Source organism: Maniola hyperantus, chromosome 4 (genome assembly GCF_902806685.2).
Source record: "Maniola hyperantus chromosome 4, iAphHyp1.2, whole genome shotgun sequence".
Taxonomy (NCBI): Eukaryota; Metazoa; Arthropoda; class Insecta; order Lepidoptera; family Nymphalidae; genus Maniola; species Maniola hyperantus.
In genome coordinates, this window is record NC_048539.1 from 14,055,428 (window position 1) to 14,074,445 (window position 19,018).

Genomic DNA, 19,018 nt, shown 5'->3' on the forward strand with positions numbered 1-19,018 from the left:
AGCTGAGAAAGAGCGAATATTGGCTATCGGCAACTAAGTACAGGCAGAAAGAACTCTGAGCTTTCTTATGAGGCCCATATACTCTTGTCTGAAAAGCTTATGCTACTTACCCGTTGGGAGAAGCAGTAGCATCGCTATACGCGGGCGCGGAGTGTGACGAGTGTGCGGGCGCTTGTGCGGGCGCTTGTGCAGGCTGAGCGGCTTGCGCGGGCGGGGCAGGCGCGGGCGCGTGCGGCGCGCGTCTTCCTTGCTCTTGCAGAGATAATGCTATTGCTAACTCAACCATCGTTTCGTCGTCTGCGTCTGCTGGTATATCAAGGAGTGCATCGAAGCCTGTATTAGGAGGTAAACAAAATAATTTATGAATTACCACTGAAGAAAAAACTTTCACGGTCGCTGAGGATTCTGCGAAAGAAAACTTTTCTGTCATTTTTAGGAGTTTACGCGCTTCAATGCAATATGCTATTATGAGTATAGTTTGGATTTTATAATTTAACATTTGTAGCCGATAATCGACAGTCCACATTAGAATTCGATACACAATCGTCTTCTATATTAAATGCTAACTATGCTAACAAGTGTGGCAATAAAGGTCGTATGGTACGAAAGCGTGTTTAACTTTGAGCCGAAGTCAAACTAAAACGAGGATATCCAGCTTTTAACTTATAAGTATAAAGTTGAAAGCACTTACCTCCATCAGGTGCCAACAACACCATAGGCTCAAGAGACTCATCAACATCCATGTATTGGTTATCTTGTTGCTCATCGCGATTAGCGCTTAGGTCAGATTCCGAAACCGCGGTCTCTGTGACTGAGCTCGCCGGCTGTGCAGTCGTTACTGACGATCCAGCACCTGTGAACAATTAAATATTACCAAATTGTCTATCGATTTTCTATACGTTATTTTAAATACATAATTTCAAAAATTGCAGAACGACGCGGCATTGACCCCCGAGTGATCCATCTACGCAACGTTCATTGACCTATAGCGTCAGTCAGATGTTTTATTTGCAATTATTGTTAACTTTATTGTGGTCTATCAGTAATCATCAGTACTATCACCTGTCTTCATGTTTGCTAGTGTTCTGCTGCTCGATTGCGGGAAAACTGCATGAACCTTTATTACAATCGCAATCGTTGTGATTGGCTGAATTTCTGGTATTCTTATTGCAACAATACATTGTGAGCCAGCAACAACAACTCAGAGATGATTGCGATCGTGACATTGTAGCTGTCATTCTACCGCAATCGAGCCACTGGTACTATAAAAGCGGAAATCTGATTAAACCCATTACCTGGAGTGTTGGGGGGTGAAGGAATGTAAACACGTCGCCTTTTGACTCTCGGACGCAAGACTCTCATCAAAGCTGTCTTGGCGCCAAAGCTTATACTCTGATCTTCGGCTAACAGTAGCGATAGGTAGATTTGATTACCAAATTCGATCTAAAACAATAATTTAAGATTTGCAATGAAAATTTGTTTTTGTCAATTACCAGGGATACAATTATTCCATACTAGATGATGCCCGCGACTTCGTCCGTGTGGATTTAGGTTTTTGAAAATCCCGTGGGAACTCTAATTTTCCGGGATAAAAAGTAGCCTATGTCCTTCCCCGGGATGCAAGTGCTCTGTACCAAATTTCGTCAAAATCGATTGAACGGTTGAGACGTGAAAAGCTAGCAGACAGACAGACACACTTTCGCATTTATAATATTACTATGGATTTTATTGCCTCTCCAATGATTAAGTAAATTGGACGTCATCAAAGCCCTACATATAGTACGGGACAGGTTGAGATGGCAATTGGGGTGGGGACGCCACGCTGACGTGCGGGTGTACAGGACGCTCATACCCCGATTGCCACCTCGATCTGTCGCGAAGTAGGTAGGCTAAAATCATCAAACAAACCCGTTTATAACTTACGCAGTCAGAGTCAGAATTCAGTTGGAACGCATGTATGGTGTCAGCTAATGCGTGTAAAGTGTGTTCCACATGGCGGAGTCCGTATGACAAGATTCCAGGGGGCCCAGCCGTCTGGTTGCGGCAGCCTGCCAGCTTCCATAGAACGCTGACCAGTAGCGCACACAAGTGAGGCTCCTTGTCGGGCTCGTCTTGATTGTCTCCCTTCCATAGTACAGACCAGTCACCTGTTAAGAAATTATGATTTTCATGTATTTACAAACAAAGCAATGAGACGTCATACTCATGGGACAACCGACAAAAGCGAAGCTTACTCGCGAAATCGCTTATCTCGCTCATTCAGATCATCATCATCATGATCGACCCATCGTCGGCTCACTACTGAGAACGGGTCTCCTCTCGGAATTACAAGGATTTAGCCATACTCATAGTTTAGCAAGTTGACTAAGTGGGAACTCACAGGCATGCTCACTGTGATGGGATCATATGGGAAATTATATGTATGATAGTGATAGAGGGACTGGGAGTGTTACCATTGGCTGGTTTGGAGGGCGTGGTAGCGCTGAACTTGACGAGATGCTGCGGACGCGCCACGGCGACGCCGCGCGCTAACAACACCAGACGGAAGTACGCTTCAGGGTCGATGTTGCGGGCATCTGCCGTATCGCGCAGCTCCCGGAGCGATGTGCATACGTATTTTAGAATTGCTTGATCCTATGAACAAAAAATATCCATTTCTCTATCTGTACCATATTATTATTCAGTTTTTTCAATAAATATTATATTTTATACAAGTCATTCTGTATACAAATGAATCCTTGTTTACTGACCTTGAACTGATGGTACTGAGTCTGGTACACCGCGCGCAGTAGACACTGCGCGCGTGCGTGCAAGTGCGCAGAAGCGGGAGCGCACAGTAATTTGCGTGCGGCCTCAGTCCCTGCCTCAGCGCCCGCGGCCGCGCCCGTGTTCGACGGTGCGTTGGCACCGAGCTCTAGAGCTTCTAAGGCGGAACACGCTAGCCGTTCCAGGGAGCTTGGTTTCCAAGCACCACTACTACTGTCCGACTCCTTAAGATTAGAGAACACCGTATTAATCAGATTCAAGCCACTAAAAACCAAAAAAATATATATCTAAAAAGTCTAAAGTAGTGCTATAATATATAAAATAATCTTTTAGGCCTGTCAATTTAGTTCAAGATTTAGTTTGATTAAGACATTCGTATGAAATGTATTCTGCTATACAAAAAAACCGGTAAAGTTCAATTATGCTTTTTTTTCAAAATCACGAATTGACCGGTAAAGTTCAATATTATGCTTTTTTTTCAAAATCACGAATTGTTTATTTATGAAAATCATACATCTATTTTAATACAAATATTTGCCGAGTATAGTATGCGACAGGTCGAGATAGTTACGGGGTGGGGACGCCCCGCACACCCCACACAGCACCGCGCTAGCCCGGCGAGGGATAGCGGCAGTGACGTAAGGGTATGCGGAGCGTCCCCCGCCTCATACCTAGATTGCCATCTCGACTGTCGCTGTACTTCGCTTTATACAAATATATCAGATACAAACAAATGCAGTTTATTTTCACCTGTGCTACTTTGCTAGAAGATGCGCAAGCTGATGGATCTTCATTTTCTTCCGGCCATCCAAACTGTTCTTTGTTCTTGCCATAAACCTAAAACAAACATCGATTTCATTCTATAGCTACATTCACTTAAAGCTTGAACTCCTTTACAAGCACCTTTCAATAAACGGAAACGCGTGAATTTGATAAAAATTGGATACCGAAACTAACGGAAGTTAACGAAATCTGACCTTTATAAAGCAAAAGATAAGGTCGAAATTGGTAAGAAACTAAAAATGTATTTTACCTAATAACACTTTTACCCTAAAAGTTTAAGCTAACATAGCTCCTAAATTTCATCTATATGAATTCAAAACTTACTTTTACAGAATCAACCATGGTAACTCCATCGGGGTCTTGGGAAGGCCCAAAATTAATGACGAGCTTCTTATCCGATTGCAGCGATTCTTCTCGAGTGAGCGGTATGTCGAACCAACGATTTCGGACCACTATCGTTTGAATTGTTCTTCCATAAATCTAGACAAAAATAGATAGAATTATTGAAGTGAATACTTCTTTAGACGCGTTGGGCGATTTTAGGATGGGGAAAAATTTCAATGTAGCACAGCGTCGTGCTAATTTAATCGCTTTTAAAATTTATTTTTTAACAATTTTAAAATTTGTTCCTTAACGCAACCTATTAAGGTTCAGTTTTGAATAGCCAAGTAAGCTTTCGGTAGTCGCAGTACCTCCAAACAGCTCGAAATTTTTCTCATAGTTGTAAGTTTTTCCTTCTGTCGGCTGCAGTCCCCACTGCACCCCAATTTACAATTCTTTCGTTTTTTATATCAATCAACACAACCTTAGACTAATCTGATTTGGTCTGATTGATCATGTAATGTGGCTAATTCCGTTGTACACAATCTCTAAACTAAACTAAAATGACACGTCTAAATCTATTGCTATTCATAATGTTGCTTGCGGAAAAGGATAGCACTAGATTGAGACCTGTTAATTTAGTTTAGTTTAGAAATTGTGTACTAGAGAATCGGCCCCAATATTTATTTTAGCTAACATCAGATTGATATTTTACCTATTCTGAATAAATAATTTGAGTTCGAGTTTTTTGACTTTGATAAATAGGTTTTCACAGACAATTTCTTTGCACATTATAGTTTATTTTCTTCTGCAAATAAATTTGTGTCTTATGATCTAGTTTATGGCTTAAGATGCCCATAAGATCTTAGAAGAAAAATATTACATACCTCTACGTAAGCAGGTGTCCTAGCAATGTCCTGACTGCCGAGCAATAACCGTATGCCGCATATCACCATATTCGGATCAGAATTTGAGATCTCCATTGAAAATCCGCTCATCTTTGTTGATACTACGTATAATCCTAGAAAAAAAAGTATTTAGTTAATCCACTAAAGTGGACATACATATACTACGCTGGAAGAGGTGTGTCGTACAAAGTGATAGTTATTTATTGTGTCCAAGCGCCCCACTGAGCTTACCTGTAATTAAAATTGACACTTCGTGTCAAATGGTCTTCATGTTGACACTATGCTGACAGATGTTTCATTACCAACATTTAGTTCTGAGTACGCTTACTGTCACTGCCATGAGTGTCAAAATGGCAAGAGTCAAGTTGCTTCCAAAACAGATCGGCAATTGCAAGTCCAGCGTCCTTTTATTAGTAGAGTCAGACAGTTAGTCCCTATGTGAAAGCAAAAGATGTACTATGCTGTCTCGAGCTGTACGGCGCGACAGGGAGAGCTTGAGTGTCTCGCCCAGCACAATTTAGACGCCCTAAATATCAGTGACTCGATTGCGGTCATATATCAGCTACAGTGTGACGATCGTAATAACCTCTGATTGGCCGACACTCGCTCACTATTGGCTACAATGCATTGTTGCAACACGGCATAAATAAATTCAACCGATCACAGCAATTACGATTGAAATAATGGTTGATGCAGTTTTTCCGCAATCGACCAGCAGAATAGATCATAATATCAAACAAAGAGAGAAGCCAAATCAAATGGTAAAAGCAGTGATAGTTTAGTGGTTGGGACGTCCGATTCATAATCAGAGGTCAGGGGTCCTCACTCTGAGAGGAGACCTGTGCTCTGTATTGAGCCGGCCATGGGTTGATCTTGATATTATGCAACTCGTGCACAAGTCAGGTTGAGTCCATTTTCAGAGAGTAAAATTACTATAGTTATATGGCAACTCTCCAGCTAGATAAAGCTAAATAAATAAAATTGTATTGAATTGAATTGAGCTGAGCTATATTGTTACAAAATTAAGGCTCACCAGTTGTATTGAGTCTGTGTTTAATCTGCGCCGTGTTGTAGACTTGAAGGAGATCGTTGCCGCCGAATTCTATATCACTCATGGCAACACAGTGCTCGAAAAAGTCGATGGCGAACTGTGGCGTTCCGTTCGATGATTTTATTACGGCCTGCAAAACAATTGTCACCAGTCAGGTCATTTCAGTGTTGTAGTCGACGCATTTTAAACTGAGTCGTCGAGTTATCTGTCTGTTTCGCTCGCACTTACATACAACCTGTTTGTGCGAGCGAAACAGACATAACTCGACGACTCAGCTTAAAATGCGTCGACTTTAGGTCGGAGATAGCTTAAGCCGGTGATACACAAGTTTGTTACTCGCACAAATGCATGCCAGTTACAAGCAAAAACGAGCTACTCGCATGTGTATTGAGATTCTGCCAGTAGCTCACGTGCCAGTACAAGGCATACCAGTAAATCGCAAAACGCGTTTGATTTTTTCCCCTTGAGGGGAAGTGAACACTATTAATTTCTACACAATTAGTATTCTCTAGCTTATGCTCGCGACTTCGTCCGCGTGGACTACCCAAATTTCAAACCCCTATTTCACCCCCTTAGGGGTTGAATTTTCAAAAATCCTTTCTTAGCAGATGCCTACATCATAATAGCTAAGCATGCCAAATTTCAGCCCGATGCGTTTAGTAGTTTGAGCTGTGCGTTGATAGATCAGTCAGTCAGTTAGTCAGTCACCTTTTCCTTTTATATATTTAGATTTTGTGCAACTCGTACGTCACTGGCACGGTACGCAGCCTCCCTAGAAACTGGCATACCAGACACAGGCATGTGTAACACGCGCGGACATTCTGCTAGTATCTGGCGTGCTAGCTTACCAGTACCTAGCGTACCATTCTCTGGCAAGTGGCATTCACGGGCTTATAAACAAAGTGTAACGCACCACCTGTTGCGCTTTTCCTTTGGAGTGATGGGTCAGAAGTCTCGGTCTGCGTCTAGGCGCGTGCACAGGTTGTATGGCCGGAGAGAGCCAATAGCCGGTCTGTTCAGGGCTGGCAGCGTACATCCTCAAGCTTCCGTCCTCGCAGAGCAGGATGAGCGTGCTCTTCTGTTCGCCGCCGCCCCCGCACCAGTGCCGAACTGCTACCATGTCTGTTATCTTCGCTTTAGCTGGCACCACCTACGAACAAGTTTATTTATTTATAGCTGCTGTTTATTACTGACTAGCTGATGCCCGCGACTTCGTACGCGGGACATTCGATTTTTTTAAATCCCGTGGGAACTCTTTGATTTTCCGGGATAAAAAGCCTATGTCACTCTCCAGGTCTTCATCTATACCCATGCAAAAAATCACGTCAATCCGTTGCACCGTTGCGACGTGATTGAAGGACAAACCAACAAACAAACACACTTTCGCTTATATAAGGGTACGGATTGAGCCATGAAAAAAAAAATCTGACTTATTCACTTGCACGATCATCAATCATCCAGACATCGATTTATTTTGTGATGTCTGTTTAGGCAACCAATTGAACCTAATGCTTTGTTCTTTCGTGTTACCTTGATCTCCTGCACGTGAATGTTGTTGGGCGTGAGCATGAGCACGACCGGGTTGTTGGAGGCCTGCATGACGGCGGTCACGAGGCCGGGGTGGCCGGGCACCTCGGCCCACTGGCACAGCGACTGCACGCCTTGCTTGCCGCGTCCGCCTTCCTTCTGCGCCGCGGTCGATGATAGAGTTATCATCGCTGTGCCTGAACACCACCATAATAATATAAATAACTTAGTTTCATATAGTAGTTTTTTTTAAATAGAGATAGCGAGCAAACGAGCAGGCGGGTCACCTGATGTTAAGTGATTACCGCCGCCCATGAACATTTGCAGCACCAGAGGAACCGCCGATGCGTTGCCGACCCTTTAGGAATTTTGTACTCACGTTGAAACCCCATGTTGTAATCTAAAGGGAACACCGCCGAAGGGAGTTGATTCCACAGTTTGCATGTGCGTGGAAAAAAGGACCTGGCCCCACGTTAAAGTTAGTTGCTAGTATTTTTATTTTCTCATTCTTATGTCCACAAAACATTTATAATCCCACTTCTTTTAACTAACGTGTTATAGCTTAGTTTTATGATAATTAAGAAAAATCTTAAGTCTTGCCTCGAGATCCGCTGCTCTATTGCGGTAGAATGACAGCTACAATGTCACGATCGCCATCATCTCTGATTGGTTGACGCTCAGTCACTGTTGGCTACAATGCATCATTGCAACAAGAACAGCACAAATTCAGCCAATCATAACAATTCAGATTGTAAGAATGATTGATGCAGGTTTTACGAACTCGACCTACTGTTTCACCGCACCGTTCAAGGTATTTTTCTTGGAATTATACCGTTTCTTTAAACAAGTTGATAAATAAGGTTATAAGTTCTTTATTTATTTATTTATAGATTTATTTATTTTATTTGGAACACATACAATACATAATTTTTACATATACTACGACACTTATATACAAACACAGACTGTGTATCTATAAAATGTGTACACAGCATTTGCAAATTATCTTGACAAATAAAAAGAACTAATATTATTATTATAAGCATTAGCAATAATTAAGACTATATAAATATAGTTCTTACCTTTCACACTATCTTCTACGGTGCTGAGCGGTGCGAGGAAGCTCTTCCCTTGAGCGTACGAAAAGAACAGCATCTTCAGCGTGTGCGAGTAGTAGATTGACACGCCACCACTGCCGACTAAACCAGCAACATCCTATAAAATAATAACAATACATCACTTGTATTGTATACTAGCTGTTGCTCGCTATTTCGTACGCGTGGATGTAGCCAATGTAGCAATCAGGTTATTAATGTGGTAATTTTATGACAATATCTTTCAATGAAATGAAATGAAATGATTTATTTGTTCTACAAAGAGCTTTTTAAAAATTGTGCCAGGGACCCTGCAGTAAGTTTGCAAAACTTGTATCTCAGGGTCCCCGCTCACCCTCCTCCGTCATTAACATTTTTTTTTTAAAGAATATTAGCCATGTTAAATGACTAATATTCCCCTTTCCTCTTCAACTAAGCGTCAGGCTTGTGCTAGGAGTAGGTACGACAATAGCGGGGCGGGGTTTGAACCGTCGACCTTTGTAAGGGTGGTAAATTGGGCGGAATAGAAATATACCCGGATACGGAATAATCTACCACCTTACAAAGATTAGAGGAAAAAAAAAATAATTTTACTTTACTTGATCTATCTACCTAGTAAAGAATAGAAGCTAGCCGTCGACTCCCTTGTAATGTATATGAGGTGTTATAAATGAAATTTGCTAGATGTTAGGCAAAATTGTTTTTTAATGTAACTTTTACCGGGGTCGCTTAATACATAGTGATGGCTAATAATGCTTAGTTATTCTAGCTTAATGCCAAGACTTAATTTAGATACATTAGAATGCCTTAGGTAGATAGTACATAAAATCTATGTTTTAAATTTAAGATGCCATTGGCATGGAATAGACAATGACACAGTAAAATTCATAAAATTGTTTCAAAATAAAAGCTCAGTAGTAAAGACAGGGTTCTTACTGTACACATACACTAAGAAGGTTCACTAAACTGTTCCAGGATACAAACATTTGCTTACTTGTAGGTGCGAAGACTGCAAGGTAGCTGGACGGCATCGGCCAAGATCCAAAACTCAATTTATTTGATTCTTCACAACCGAAATGTTTCATTACAAAGATTTTCACCAAGTCTTATCCATAGAAATTAAGTTGCCAACGTGAATGTGCAAAAGAAATAAATACGAAAACCGAAAACTAAAAACGGAAACGCAAACGGAAAACGGAAACGGAAAACCCTGTAACAAAGAAAAACAAGATTATAATTTGTGCTGTGTGAAAATTTCGACACGTGGAATTTTCCCGATCAAACACAACTCACCTATTGAACTCCTGGCCACCAATGGTTTTCAGGAGTCCACCCACAACCCATTATCCTCATTTATTTGGGAAGGTAAAATAAACTGGAACTGAAAGGGAAATCATGAAATTAGGATTTTCTCTAACCAAACCGCCATTTTGTCGAATCCACATTACTTGATTTTTCACTCACCATAATTGATGAAACATTGAAATACGTTAGGATGACTAAATTTATAACAATTGTATTTTTCCAGGCGAAGCCATGGGCGAAAAAGAGTGAGATTTTCCTGGAACGAAAAAATTCGTCTTCACATGTTGACTCCAGAAAAATTCTAAATCTCACCAATCGGTGTTGCCAGACGCAACCCGAGTGTGGCCGCTCTCATTTAGTTTGATCATGAAGCCAATTCATTTTTGAATATTTGCGGAACCTAAGGATATATTATAAGAACCGTTTTGTTAATGACTTAACAATAAACAAATGATATTATGGTTTTATTTAATTATTTTGTTTTATTTTTACGACAATTGACAACGAAGCAGACGCCATCTATTGTGGCTCGAATGAACTCTGAACATCGACCCACGCGTAGTTCTGCACCTTGATGCTAGGTGGCACCAACATACTTTGAACAAAATAGATTTTAATTAAAAGCGAAACGCTAGTTAATAGTTCAAAATTTACAACGTCACAATACTTCCCCTCCTACGAAAAGGTTCAACAGGTTGAACCACGCTGCCCTCAGCGTCATCCAACAACTACTAACAATTTGCCTGAAACAAACAAACAAAAAAAAACACAGAAGTTACGCGTGAACGCACATCTACTACTAACAAGGAAAATTGTCTAACAAAATAAATATACTGAAAACAGTGTAAGGTTTTATACATTATACTTAACTACACAACCCTAACTTCTAAAAAGAATATATACAAAAAAACTTCATGGTGTCTAAGACACTTGAGTGGAAACATCTTGGCATCATTCTTCAGCTGACTGATAGAATGCGTCTAGGCCTACGGTGGTTCACTCTTTTAACTACCATCGTAATATTTGTTACTCAACAAATACGGAAAATCTGGTTGTGAACGGGTCCATCTGATATGGTAACCGTTCTCTATCCCATTCGGAAAAATAAAACCGAATCAAAATCGGAATATGAGAAAAAAAAACGAAATAACTCTCCTAGAAAATAGATCTCGGAACAGAATCGGAAAAAATAACAGAAATGATCCATTATCTAGAAGGAAAACGAAAACAAAACACAAAACCCCCCCTTTTCGTTATCCCCAAAGTACGATATTTGCATTTTTACTTTCTCAACCGGTTGGTCTACCACAAGCATTCCAATCATCACATATTCATCCCTACATACATCCACTACATTCCTCCTCAACTGAACCATGGTAATGTAACTGTTAACTCAGAACATCACTACACTCATACAAATTCCTAATTGAATATTGATAACTTAAATATTCAAACAGTTTAGACCAAACTAAGTAATGGCAAATATCTACTTCTTAATATCCTTAATATGCCAAGTGCCTATTGGGTGGTTGTCAGCTACTCTAACTAGTTCGTAAACCAAAGGTGACAAAACCTTGACAACCCTGCACTTTTCATACTTAGGTGCCAGCTTAGCTGCGAAAAAATTTGTAGCGTCGCTTTGTGGATAGGTCTTTTTCCACACTATATCCCCAACAGAATAGCTTGCAGACCTACGCCTTAAGTTGTAATGCGTTGCATACTCTGCATGAGCCTGAAACAAATTTCTCCTCACCTGACCAAATATGTCCTCCAAAGTTCCAAACTTTCCTGCGTATTCCTCCCTTGGAATTCCGGCCTCGTACTCCTTATCCGTGTCCTTATAGAAGGAACCATTTAAAACCGGTTCTCTAGCGTGGACAAGGAAGAACGGGGAGAATCCAGTGGATTCATTAACCGCACTGTTTATGGCGAACTGGACCTTGTACAGGTTTTCGTCCCCGGACCTGTGGTTATCTTTCACAAAAGCGGCTACAGCAGTCATAACAACCTTATTGTACCTCTCAACAAGGTTAACTTGCGGAGTGTACAGTGGTGTGTAGTGTAATTTCGGAATATTATAACGCTTAATGAGATTACGGAATTCAGATCCTGTAAATTGGGACCCATTGTCCACAATCACAGTCTCTGGAACACTATGGTTCAAAAATACAAAATTCTCTAGCGCTTTAACAACAGCGGCACCTGTGGCACGCCGTAACGGAAACAACATTGTATATTTCGAAAAACAACACGTCACCACAAAAAGAAATGTAAATCCTGATTTAGACCTAGGCAAAGGTCCGACTAAATCAGCCGAAATGACCTGAAAAGGTCTCTCGCAGACTTTAGGCTTCCCTAGCAGACCTGGAGTGGCTGATGTCGTGTGTTTATACGCAGAGCAAGTATCACAATTCTTAACGTACTCAACCACGTCCTTATACATACCACGCCAAAAATATCTGAGGGATAATCTGCGATGAGTTTTGAACACACCAAAATGACCTGCAGTTGCATCTGCATGGTTTTGTTGCATAATTCTAAGGATGTCGTTCTTGTGGACTACCTCTTTCCAGTCGAACTCACTGAGAAGCTGGTATTTACATTTACTGTAACGATATAGTTTATCGTTCAAAATACAAAAATTCGGAAAATTTGCTGGATTGATTTTACAGCCATTAAATGTTTTGTCATACCAGTCATCTACCAAAACTTGTTGACTAGAGTTATCATTACGATCACCAACTACATCTACGTGTATGAGTCTCGACAAGGTATCCGGAACTACATTATCACAACCCTTCCTATGTTCGATAACAAAATTATACTGTGATAATCTACAACCCCATCTGGCGAGTCGTCCTGAGGGATTTTCTAAATTTAAGAACCACTTTAGGGATGCATGGTCTGTGATAATTGTGACTGGCTTGGAACCAAAATAAGCCTGAAATTTCTCCACTGCAAAAATCACAGCTAGAGCCTCGCGTTCCGTCGCGCTGTAATTCCTTTCGTTTTTATTTAGGCTCCTACTGACATACGCAATGGGATGATCGCAACCATCGGTTTCTTGCGTCAGCATACCGCCAACACCATATGCAGAAGCATCACAATGTATTTTGAATGGTTTTTCAAAATTCGGTACCGCAAGAACAGGTGCGGTTACCAACGCATTCTTCAATGTATTAAATGCTACCTCTGCCTGTTCGCTCCACTCAAATTTAGGTGCGTTCTTTCCTTTACTCGTTAGTCTATTGAGTGGTGCAGCGATGGTTGAAAAATTCCTAATAAAGCGCCTGTACCAAGAACAAGTGCCTAGGAAAATCTTTACCTCCTGTGCAGTTTTTGGGGTCGGAAAGTTCAAAACTGCGGCAACTTTTCCAGGATCTGTGCGTAAACCAAATTCATCCACTATATACCCTAAATATTTCAAAGAGTTTCTAAAAAAAATTACATTTATCAAAATTTATGGATAGTTGAGCCATTTTTAGTTTATCCAGAACTCTGTTTAATAAAATTAAATGGGTTTCAAAATCAGCAGAACAAATAACAATATCATCTATATAACAAAATACTATTCCATTTTCAATATCACTACAAAAATTTTGATTAAATAACTGGTCCATTAACCTCTGCTGTCGTGCTGGTGCACCGCATAGGCCAAACGGCATGACTTTAAATTTGAATAACCCTCTACCAGGAACTGTAAAACTGGTTTTTTCCTGAGAGTCGTTAGCTAATGGAATTTGCCAGAAACTTGAACTTAAATCAATCGATGATAAAAACCTTGCCTCTTTCAAGCTATCTAGAATTTGTGGAATGTACGGTATTGAGTATGAATCCCCCTTTGTCACTGAATTTAATTTCCTGCAATCTAGGCAAAATCTCCAGTCTCCATTTGCCTTTTTCACTAAAATTGCTGGGTTATTCCAAGGGCTTTCACTCGGAGTAACTACGTCCATTTCCAGCATCCTATCTAACTCTTTACTTAAAGCTTCCTTCTTTTCGGGAGAAAGTGGATATTGTTTTATTTTTATTGGCAAGGCATCACCGGTGTCAATAACATGTTCAATTAATTTTGTTCTACCCAATCCTATTTTCTCTGAAGAAATATCTAAAAATTTATTTACTACAGACTGGGCTAATTCTTTCTGTTGAGATGATAAGTTTTCAAAAGAAGTGATATCCGTCTCTAAAATTGATTCAGAAGGAATTTCCTGAATTAATTGTTTTAACTGTTTCTTTAAACCTAGCACTGTAGGTGCTGGAGTTTCGGAACGAATGGATACCTCATAACACAATTCGTCCTTCAAAAGTGAATGAAACTGGGCAAAAGTCTGTTCCATTGTGTTAAGTCAAAACACATTTAACAAAATATCGAGCTTGTGTAACTGTCTATGTTTAGCCTTATACAAATTGGTTAAACACAAACACAAAAGAAGTTATTTAAACTATTAAATATACACAAGCAAAATACACAACAAAAACAATATTCTTAAGTCTATCCTAACTATTTCATCAATTATGTTCCTATTCCAAAATATTGTTAATAATACAAGCACATATTATTACTATAGTAAACAAAATATAACAAAATAAACTTCCCAAAATTGAATAAATGATTGTAAGGTGCAGTATCACCTTTATGAGTACACAGTGTGTTACAACCTTTACAATTACAAAAGTAAACAGGCAGCAAAGTTGCAATGAACTCTGACTAGCATATTATCTTTCAAAAAAAAAAAACAAAGAGATTGTGCAATGGTTTGATGACTGTTACTTTACACTTTTAACACATAACCTAAAATACAACAAAATCTGTTTGTGAATGTCACTACCAGCATTCAATTAAACTTAACATGTTTTGTGTGTGAAGTAGCTTTTATCATAACCTTAACACAGCTCTAAACAAAATTTCAACAAAATAATGAAGTATCAAGTCACTGACAAAAAATTGTTCATAACTTCATACTTGAACTTAATGTAATCTCTGAATATAGTTTATATATTTAGTTTCACAAGTTGTAACTCTTAGTATTTATAAATGTATGTGTGTAACTAGTTAACAGGACATAGCGTTTCAAACCCCTGTTCGGGCGCCATTTGTAAGGGTGGTAAATTGGGCGGAATAGAAATATACCCGGATACGGAATAATCTACCACCTTACAAAGATTAGAGGAAAAAAAAAATAATTTTACTTTACTTGATCTATCTACCTAGTAAAGAATAGAAGCTAGCCGTCGACTCCCTTGTAATGTATATGAGGTGTTATAAATGAAATTTGCTAGATGTTAGGCAAAATTGTTTTTTAATGTAACTTTTACCGGGGTCGCTTAATACATAGTGATGGCTAATAATGCTTAGTTATTCTAGCTTAATGCCAAGACTTAATTTAGATACATTAGAATGCCTTAGGTAGATAGTACATAAAATCTATGTTTTAAATTTAAGATGCCATTGGCATGGAATAGACAATGACACAGTAAAATTCATAAAATTGTTTCAAAATAAAAGCTCAGTAGTAAAGACAGGGTTCTTACTGTACACATACACTAAGAAGGTTCACTAAACTGTTCCAGGATACAAACATTTGCTTACTTGTAGGTGCGAAGACTGCAAGGTAGCTGGACGGCATCGGCCAAGATCCAAAACTCAATTTATTTGATTCTTCACAACCGAAATGTTTCATTACAAAGATTTTCACCAAGTCTTATCCATAGAAATTAAGTTGCCAACGTGAATGTGCAAAAGAAATAAATACGAAAACCGAAAACTAAAAACGGAAACGCAAACGGAAAACGGAAACGGAAAACGGAAACGGAAAACCCTGTAACAAAGAAAAACAAGATTATAATTTGTGCTGTGTGAAAATTTCGACACGTGGAATTTTCCCGATCAAACACAACTCACCTATTGAACTCCTGGCCACCAATGGTTTTCAGGAGTCCACCCACAACCCATTATCCTCATTTATTTGGGAAGGTAAAATAAACTGGAACTGAAAGGGAAATCATGAAATTAGGATTTTCTCTAACCAAACCGCCATTTTGTCGAATCCACATTACTTGATTTTTCACTCACCATAATTGATGAAACATTGAAATACGTTAGGATGACTAAATTTATAACAATTGTATTTTTCCAGGCGAAGCCATGGGCGAAAAAGAGTGAGATTTTCCTGGAACGAAAAAATTCGTCTTCACATGTTGACTCCAGAAAAATTCTAAATCTCACCAATCGGTGTTGCCAGACGCAACCCGAGTGTGGCCGCTCTCATTTAGTTTGATCATGAAGCCAATTCATTTTTGAATATTTGCGGAACCTAAGGATATATTATAAGAACCGTTTTGTTAATGACTTAACAATAAACAAATGATATTATGGTTTTATTTAATTATTTTGTTTTATTTTTACGACAATTGACAACGAAGCAGACGCCATCTATTGTGGCTCGAATGAACTCTGAACATCGACCCACGCGTAGTTCTGCACCTTGATGCTAGGTGGCACCAACATACTTTGAACAAAATAGATTTTAATTAAAAGCGAAACGCTAGTTAATAGTTCAAAATTTACAACGTCACACCTTTCGGTTTTCAGTCCACTCCTTTACCGGTTGAGCTAACCCTCCACCTCCCATGGCGCCACCAACCTCTCAGTTATATGGGCCGAATCGCGGGAGGGCGCCCGTTCGGTACTTGCTCTTGGCATTTTACCGGTTGACTATTGAGGCTCAATTCAATAGACTGATTGATATGATAGTTTTATCACATCATCTTTTAATCTGATTGTACGAAGCACACACGCCTCGCCAAGTTCAGCACAAGATACATTTAAATAGTACATACCTGTATTTCAGGGTGTAAGACCTCAAGCGTGTTCGTCACATAGAAGGTGCCCAAAGTAGCTCGGGACTCTTCGGTCATCGGCTGCCAGTATATGTGGCCCGCGGAGCTCATGCATAACATGTGCATTACGTCTTCTTGATTTACGAATGTCACATCTCGGACCTGAACATAAGTGTCGCAATTTAGTTAATTCACTAGAACAACTAAATTAAAATTGTGTATTTTTAATCATACAAAGCTAGTTTACATTTTGACGACCTCCCTGGCGCAGTGGTAAGCGCTGTTGTTTTATTAGGGGGAGGTTCCAGGTTCGATTTCCGGCAGGAGTTTGGAATTATATAATTTCTAAATTTCTGGTCTGGTCTGGTGGGAGACTTCGGCCGTGGCTAGTTAGCACCCTTCCGTCAAAGCCGTGCCGCTAAGCGATTTAGAGTTCCGGTACGACGCCGTGTAGAAACCAAAGGGGTGTGGGTTTCATAAAAAAGTGTCCCTTCCAGGTTAGCCGGTTTCTATCTTAGACTGCATCATTACCACCAGGTGAGATTGCAGTCAAGGGCTAACTTGTATCTCAATAAATAAATTACAGATATTATATCACTTTGTGTGGGAAATCGAATAAAGACTATTATCTAAACACAGCGTTGAGAGACAACCCCAAATAGTGACACAAGAGTGTTCTGTGGAGATCCTTGCAAGATACCTGTGTCCAGCTGTTGAAGTCTATCTATTCTTTTTTTCCTTATTATTGAGTGTCAATTAGCTACTCTACTAGTATTACGATCTAGCCTAATTTATGACTAATAAGTAATTTTATTTTAACCTAAACTTATAAATTATCTTATATACTAAGAAATTGTCCATTGACGCATCTTAGTCTTTCTTGATTTGAGATTACACTTTGTTCATTACACTGTGTTCTTTCAAGTCACTATTGAATCTATGAGAATTCAGTCTATCTATTGAAATGACGACGAAGCCATACATATAATAATCGCAACATTTTCTTTCAGCTTACTTGCACCATTAACATTTCAAGCAAGAGTATCAAAAATTGAAACCTAACTACTTGCGATAGTAAAAACCTCAACAGATAGGGTGTTGACTGAAAACCGAAAGATTGTAGTATCCAATCGTGGCTATATAGGAAAATTTTTGTCAGTCAGAAGAACAAAAAATAGTCAAAAAAAATTAGAATATTTATTGCATACCTTTCCGCTGGGCACGAGGAAGTAGTGCATGGGATTGTTGAGGTCCTTGCTGAGGTCGAATATCTTGACGAAGTCTGACGTCACGAGCGCGAGCTGTGTCTGTGATCCCGGCAGCCATATAGCTTTGATAACGTAGTTGTTTGCTTCTAAAGCCGCGTTTAGTACTAGGTGGTCGGCTACGGCACCTGGTGTAGACATATAATCCGGAATCAAAATTAATGATAAAATAGTCAAACATAAAGGCAAATAATGGGTACACCTAAAACTTACAAGAGGATACTTACTGCTTATACCCTTATAAAAGCGGTGTATAAGTCCCGCAAATTGCTATTGCGCTGGAACCATGTCTCATTAACATGGAAATGACGTCATTTTGTATTTAGTAAAAATATATTTGTAACATTGTATTAAGTAAAAATATACCATCAGCTCGAAACTTCAGTCTAGTGCTGACGTCACTAAAATGGTGGCCACGCGCATTAGCAATATGCGGAACTTTTATTCTTTTAGTTCGTACTGGTTACTGATTAGTATGGATACTCACCACCACTGTTGAATGTAAGCACATGGCATTCTTTCAAGCCGCATACGGCTAGCAGATCCTCGTTCCAAGGGTTCCCGCTGAGACTCAACACAGTGAATGGAATGGGGGCAGAGGACAGTCGCGTTAGAGTCAACTTGTGTTTAGAGGAGTCTGCTTGCTTGAGTAACGCCGATAGCTGTAGTACTGTGATTTTTCCTATAAACAAATCAAATTAATCATATGGCTGTTCTTGAAAATAGTTTGAAAGTATACGTATACTGTATACAGTATATAAGTATACTGGATACTTAGAATGGTGACTAAGCAGCTCCTGATTAAAAACCTGTAGGTCGATTTCGTAAAACCTGCATCAATCATTATTACAATCTCAATTGTTGTGATTGGCTGAATTTGTGCGATTCCTGTTGCAACAATGCATTGTAGCCAATAATGAACGAGTGTTAACCAATCAGAGGTGATGGCGATCGTGACAATTGTAGCTGTCGTTCTACCGCAATCGAGCCGCTTATAAAATAGTAGGTATGTTATTTTTTCAGCTTGTCAAATAGTTTCTGAATACAAAGCAGCCTAATTAATCAGAAAGAAGGAAGATTTGTCAACCGGGACCTTTGAGACAAATAAAGAAAATTCATTCCATTTATTAAAACTGGTTCTGTTATTAAAAAAAT

General features: G+C 39.5%; 1 protein-coding gene across 14 annotated transcripts in view; it reads right to left on the reverse strand.

Moving 5' to 3' along the window:
- poe (E3 ubiquitin-protein ligase-like protein poe) overlaps window positions 1-19,018 on the reverse strand; it is an 84,208-nt gene that overhangs the window by 34,688 nt on the left and 30,502 nt on the right. For 8 of the 14 annotated variants that reach the window (XM_069509838.1, XM_069509844.1, XM_069509843.1 and 5 more), the window contains 16 exons: window positions 18,351-18,545; window positions 17,807-17,991; window positions 16,599-16,760; window positions 8,439-8,571; window positions 7,360-7,553; window positions 6,743-6,979; window positions 5,812-5,959; window positions 4,758-4,891; window positions 3,874-4,029; window positions 3,517-3,603; window positions 2,751-2,990; window positions 2,454-2,634; window positions 1,924-2,147; window positions 1,296-1,443; window positions 692-853; window positions 111-333 (listed from right to left, as the gene is read on the reverse strand). In XM_069509838.1, the coding sequence (XP_069365939.1) occupies window positions 111-333; window positions 692-853; window positions 1,296-1,443; window positions 1,924-2,147; window positions 2,454-2,634; window positions 2,751-2,990; window positions 3,517-3,603; window positions 3,874-4,029; window positions 4,758-4,891; window positions 5,812-5,959; window positions 6,743-6,979; window positions 7,360-7,553; window positions 8,439-8,571; window positions 16,599-16,760; window positions 17,807-17,991; window positions 18,351-18,545 (2,809 nt within the window). The remainder of the gene's footprint in view (window positions 1-110; window positions 334-691; window positions 854-1,295; window positions 1,444-1,923; window positions 2,148-2,453; window positions 2,635-2,750; window positions 2,991-3,516; window positions 3,604-3,873; window positions 4,030-4,757; window positions 4,892-5,811; window positions 5,960-6,742; window positions 6,980-7,359; window positions 7,554-8,438; window positions 8,572-16,598; window positions 16,761-17,806; window positions 17,992-18,350; window positions 18,546-19,018) is intronic. The other 6 variants (XM_069509848.1, XM_069509847.1, XM_069509846.1 and 3 more) reach the window with 1 other exon arrangement.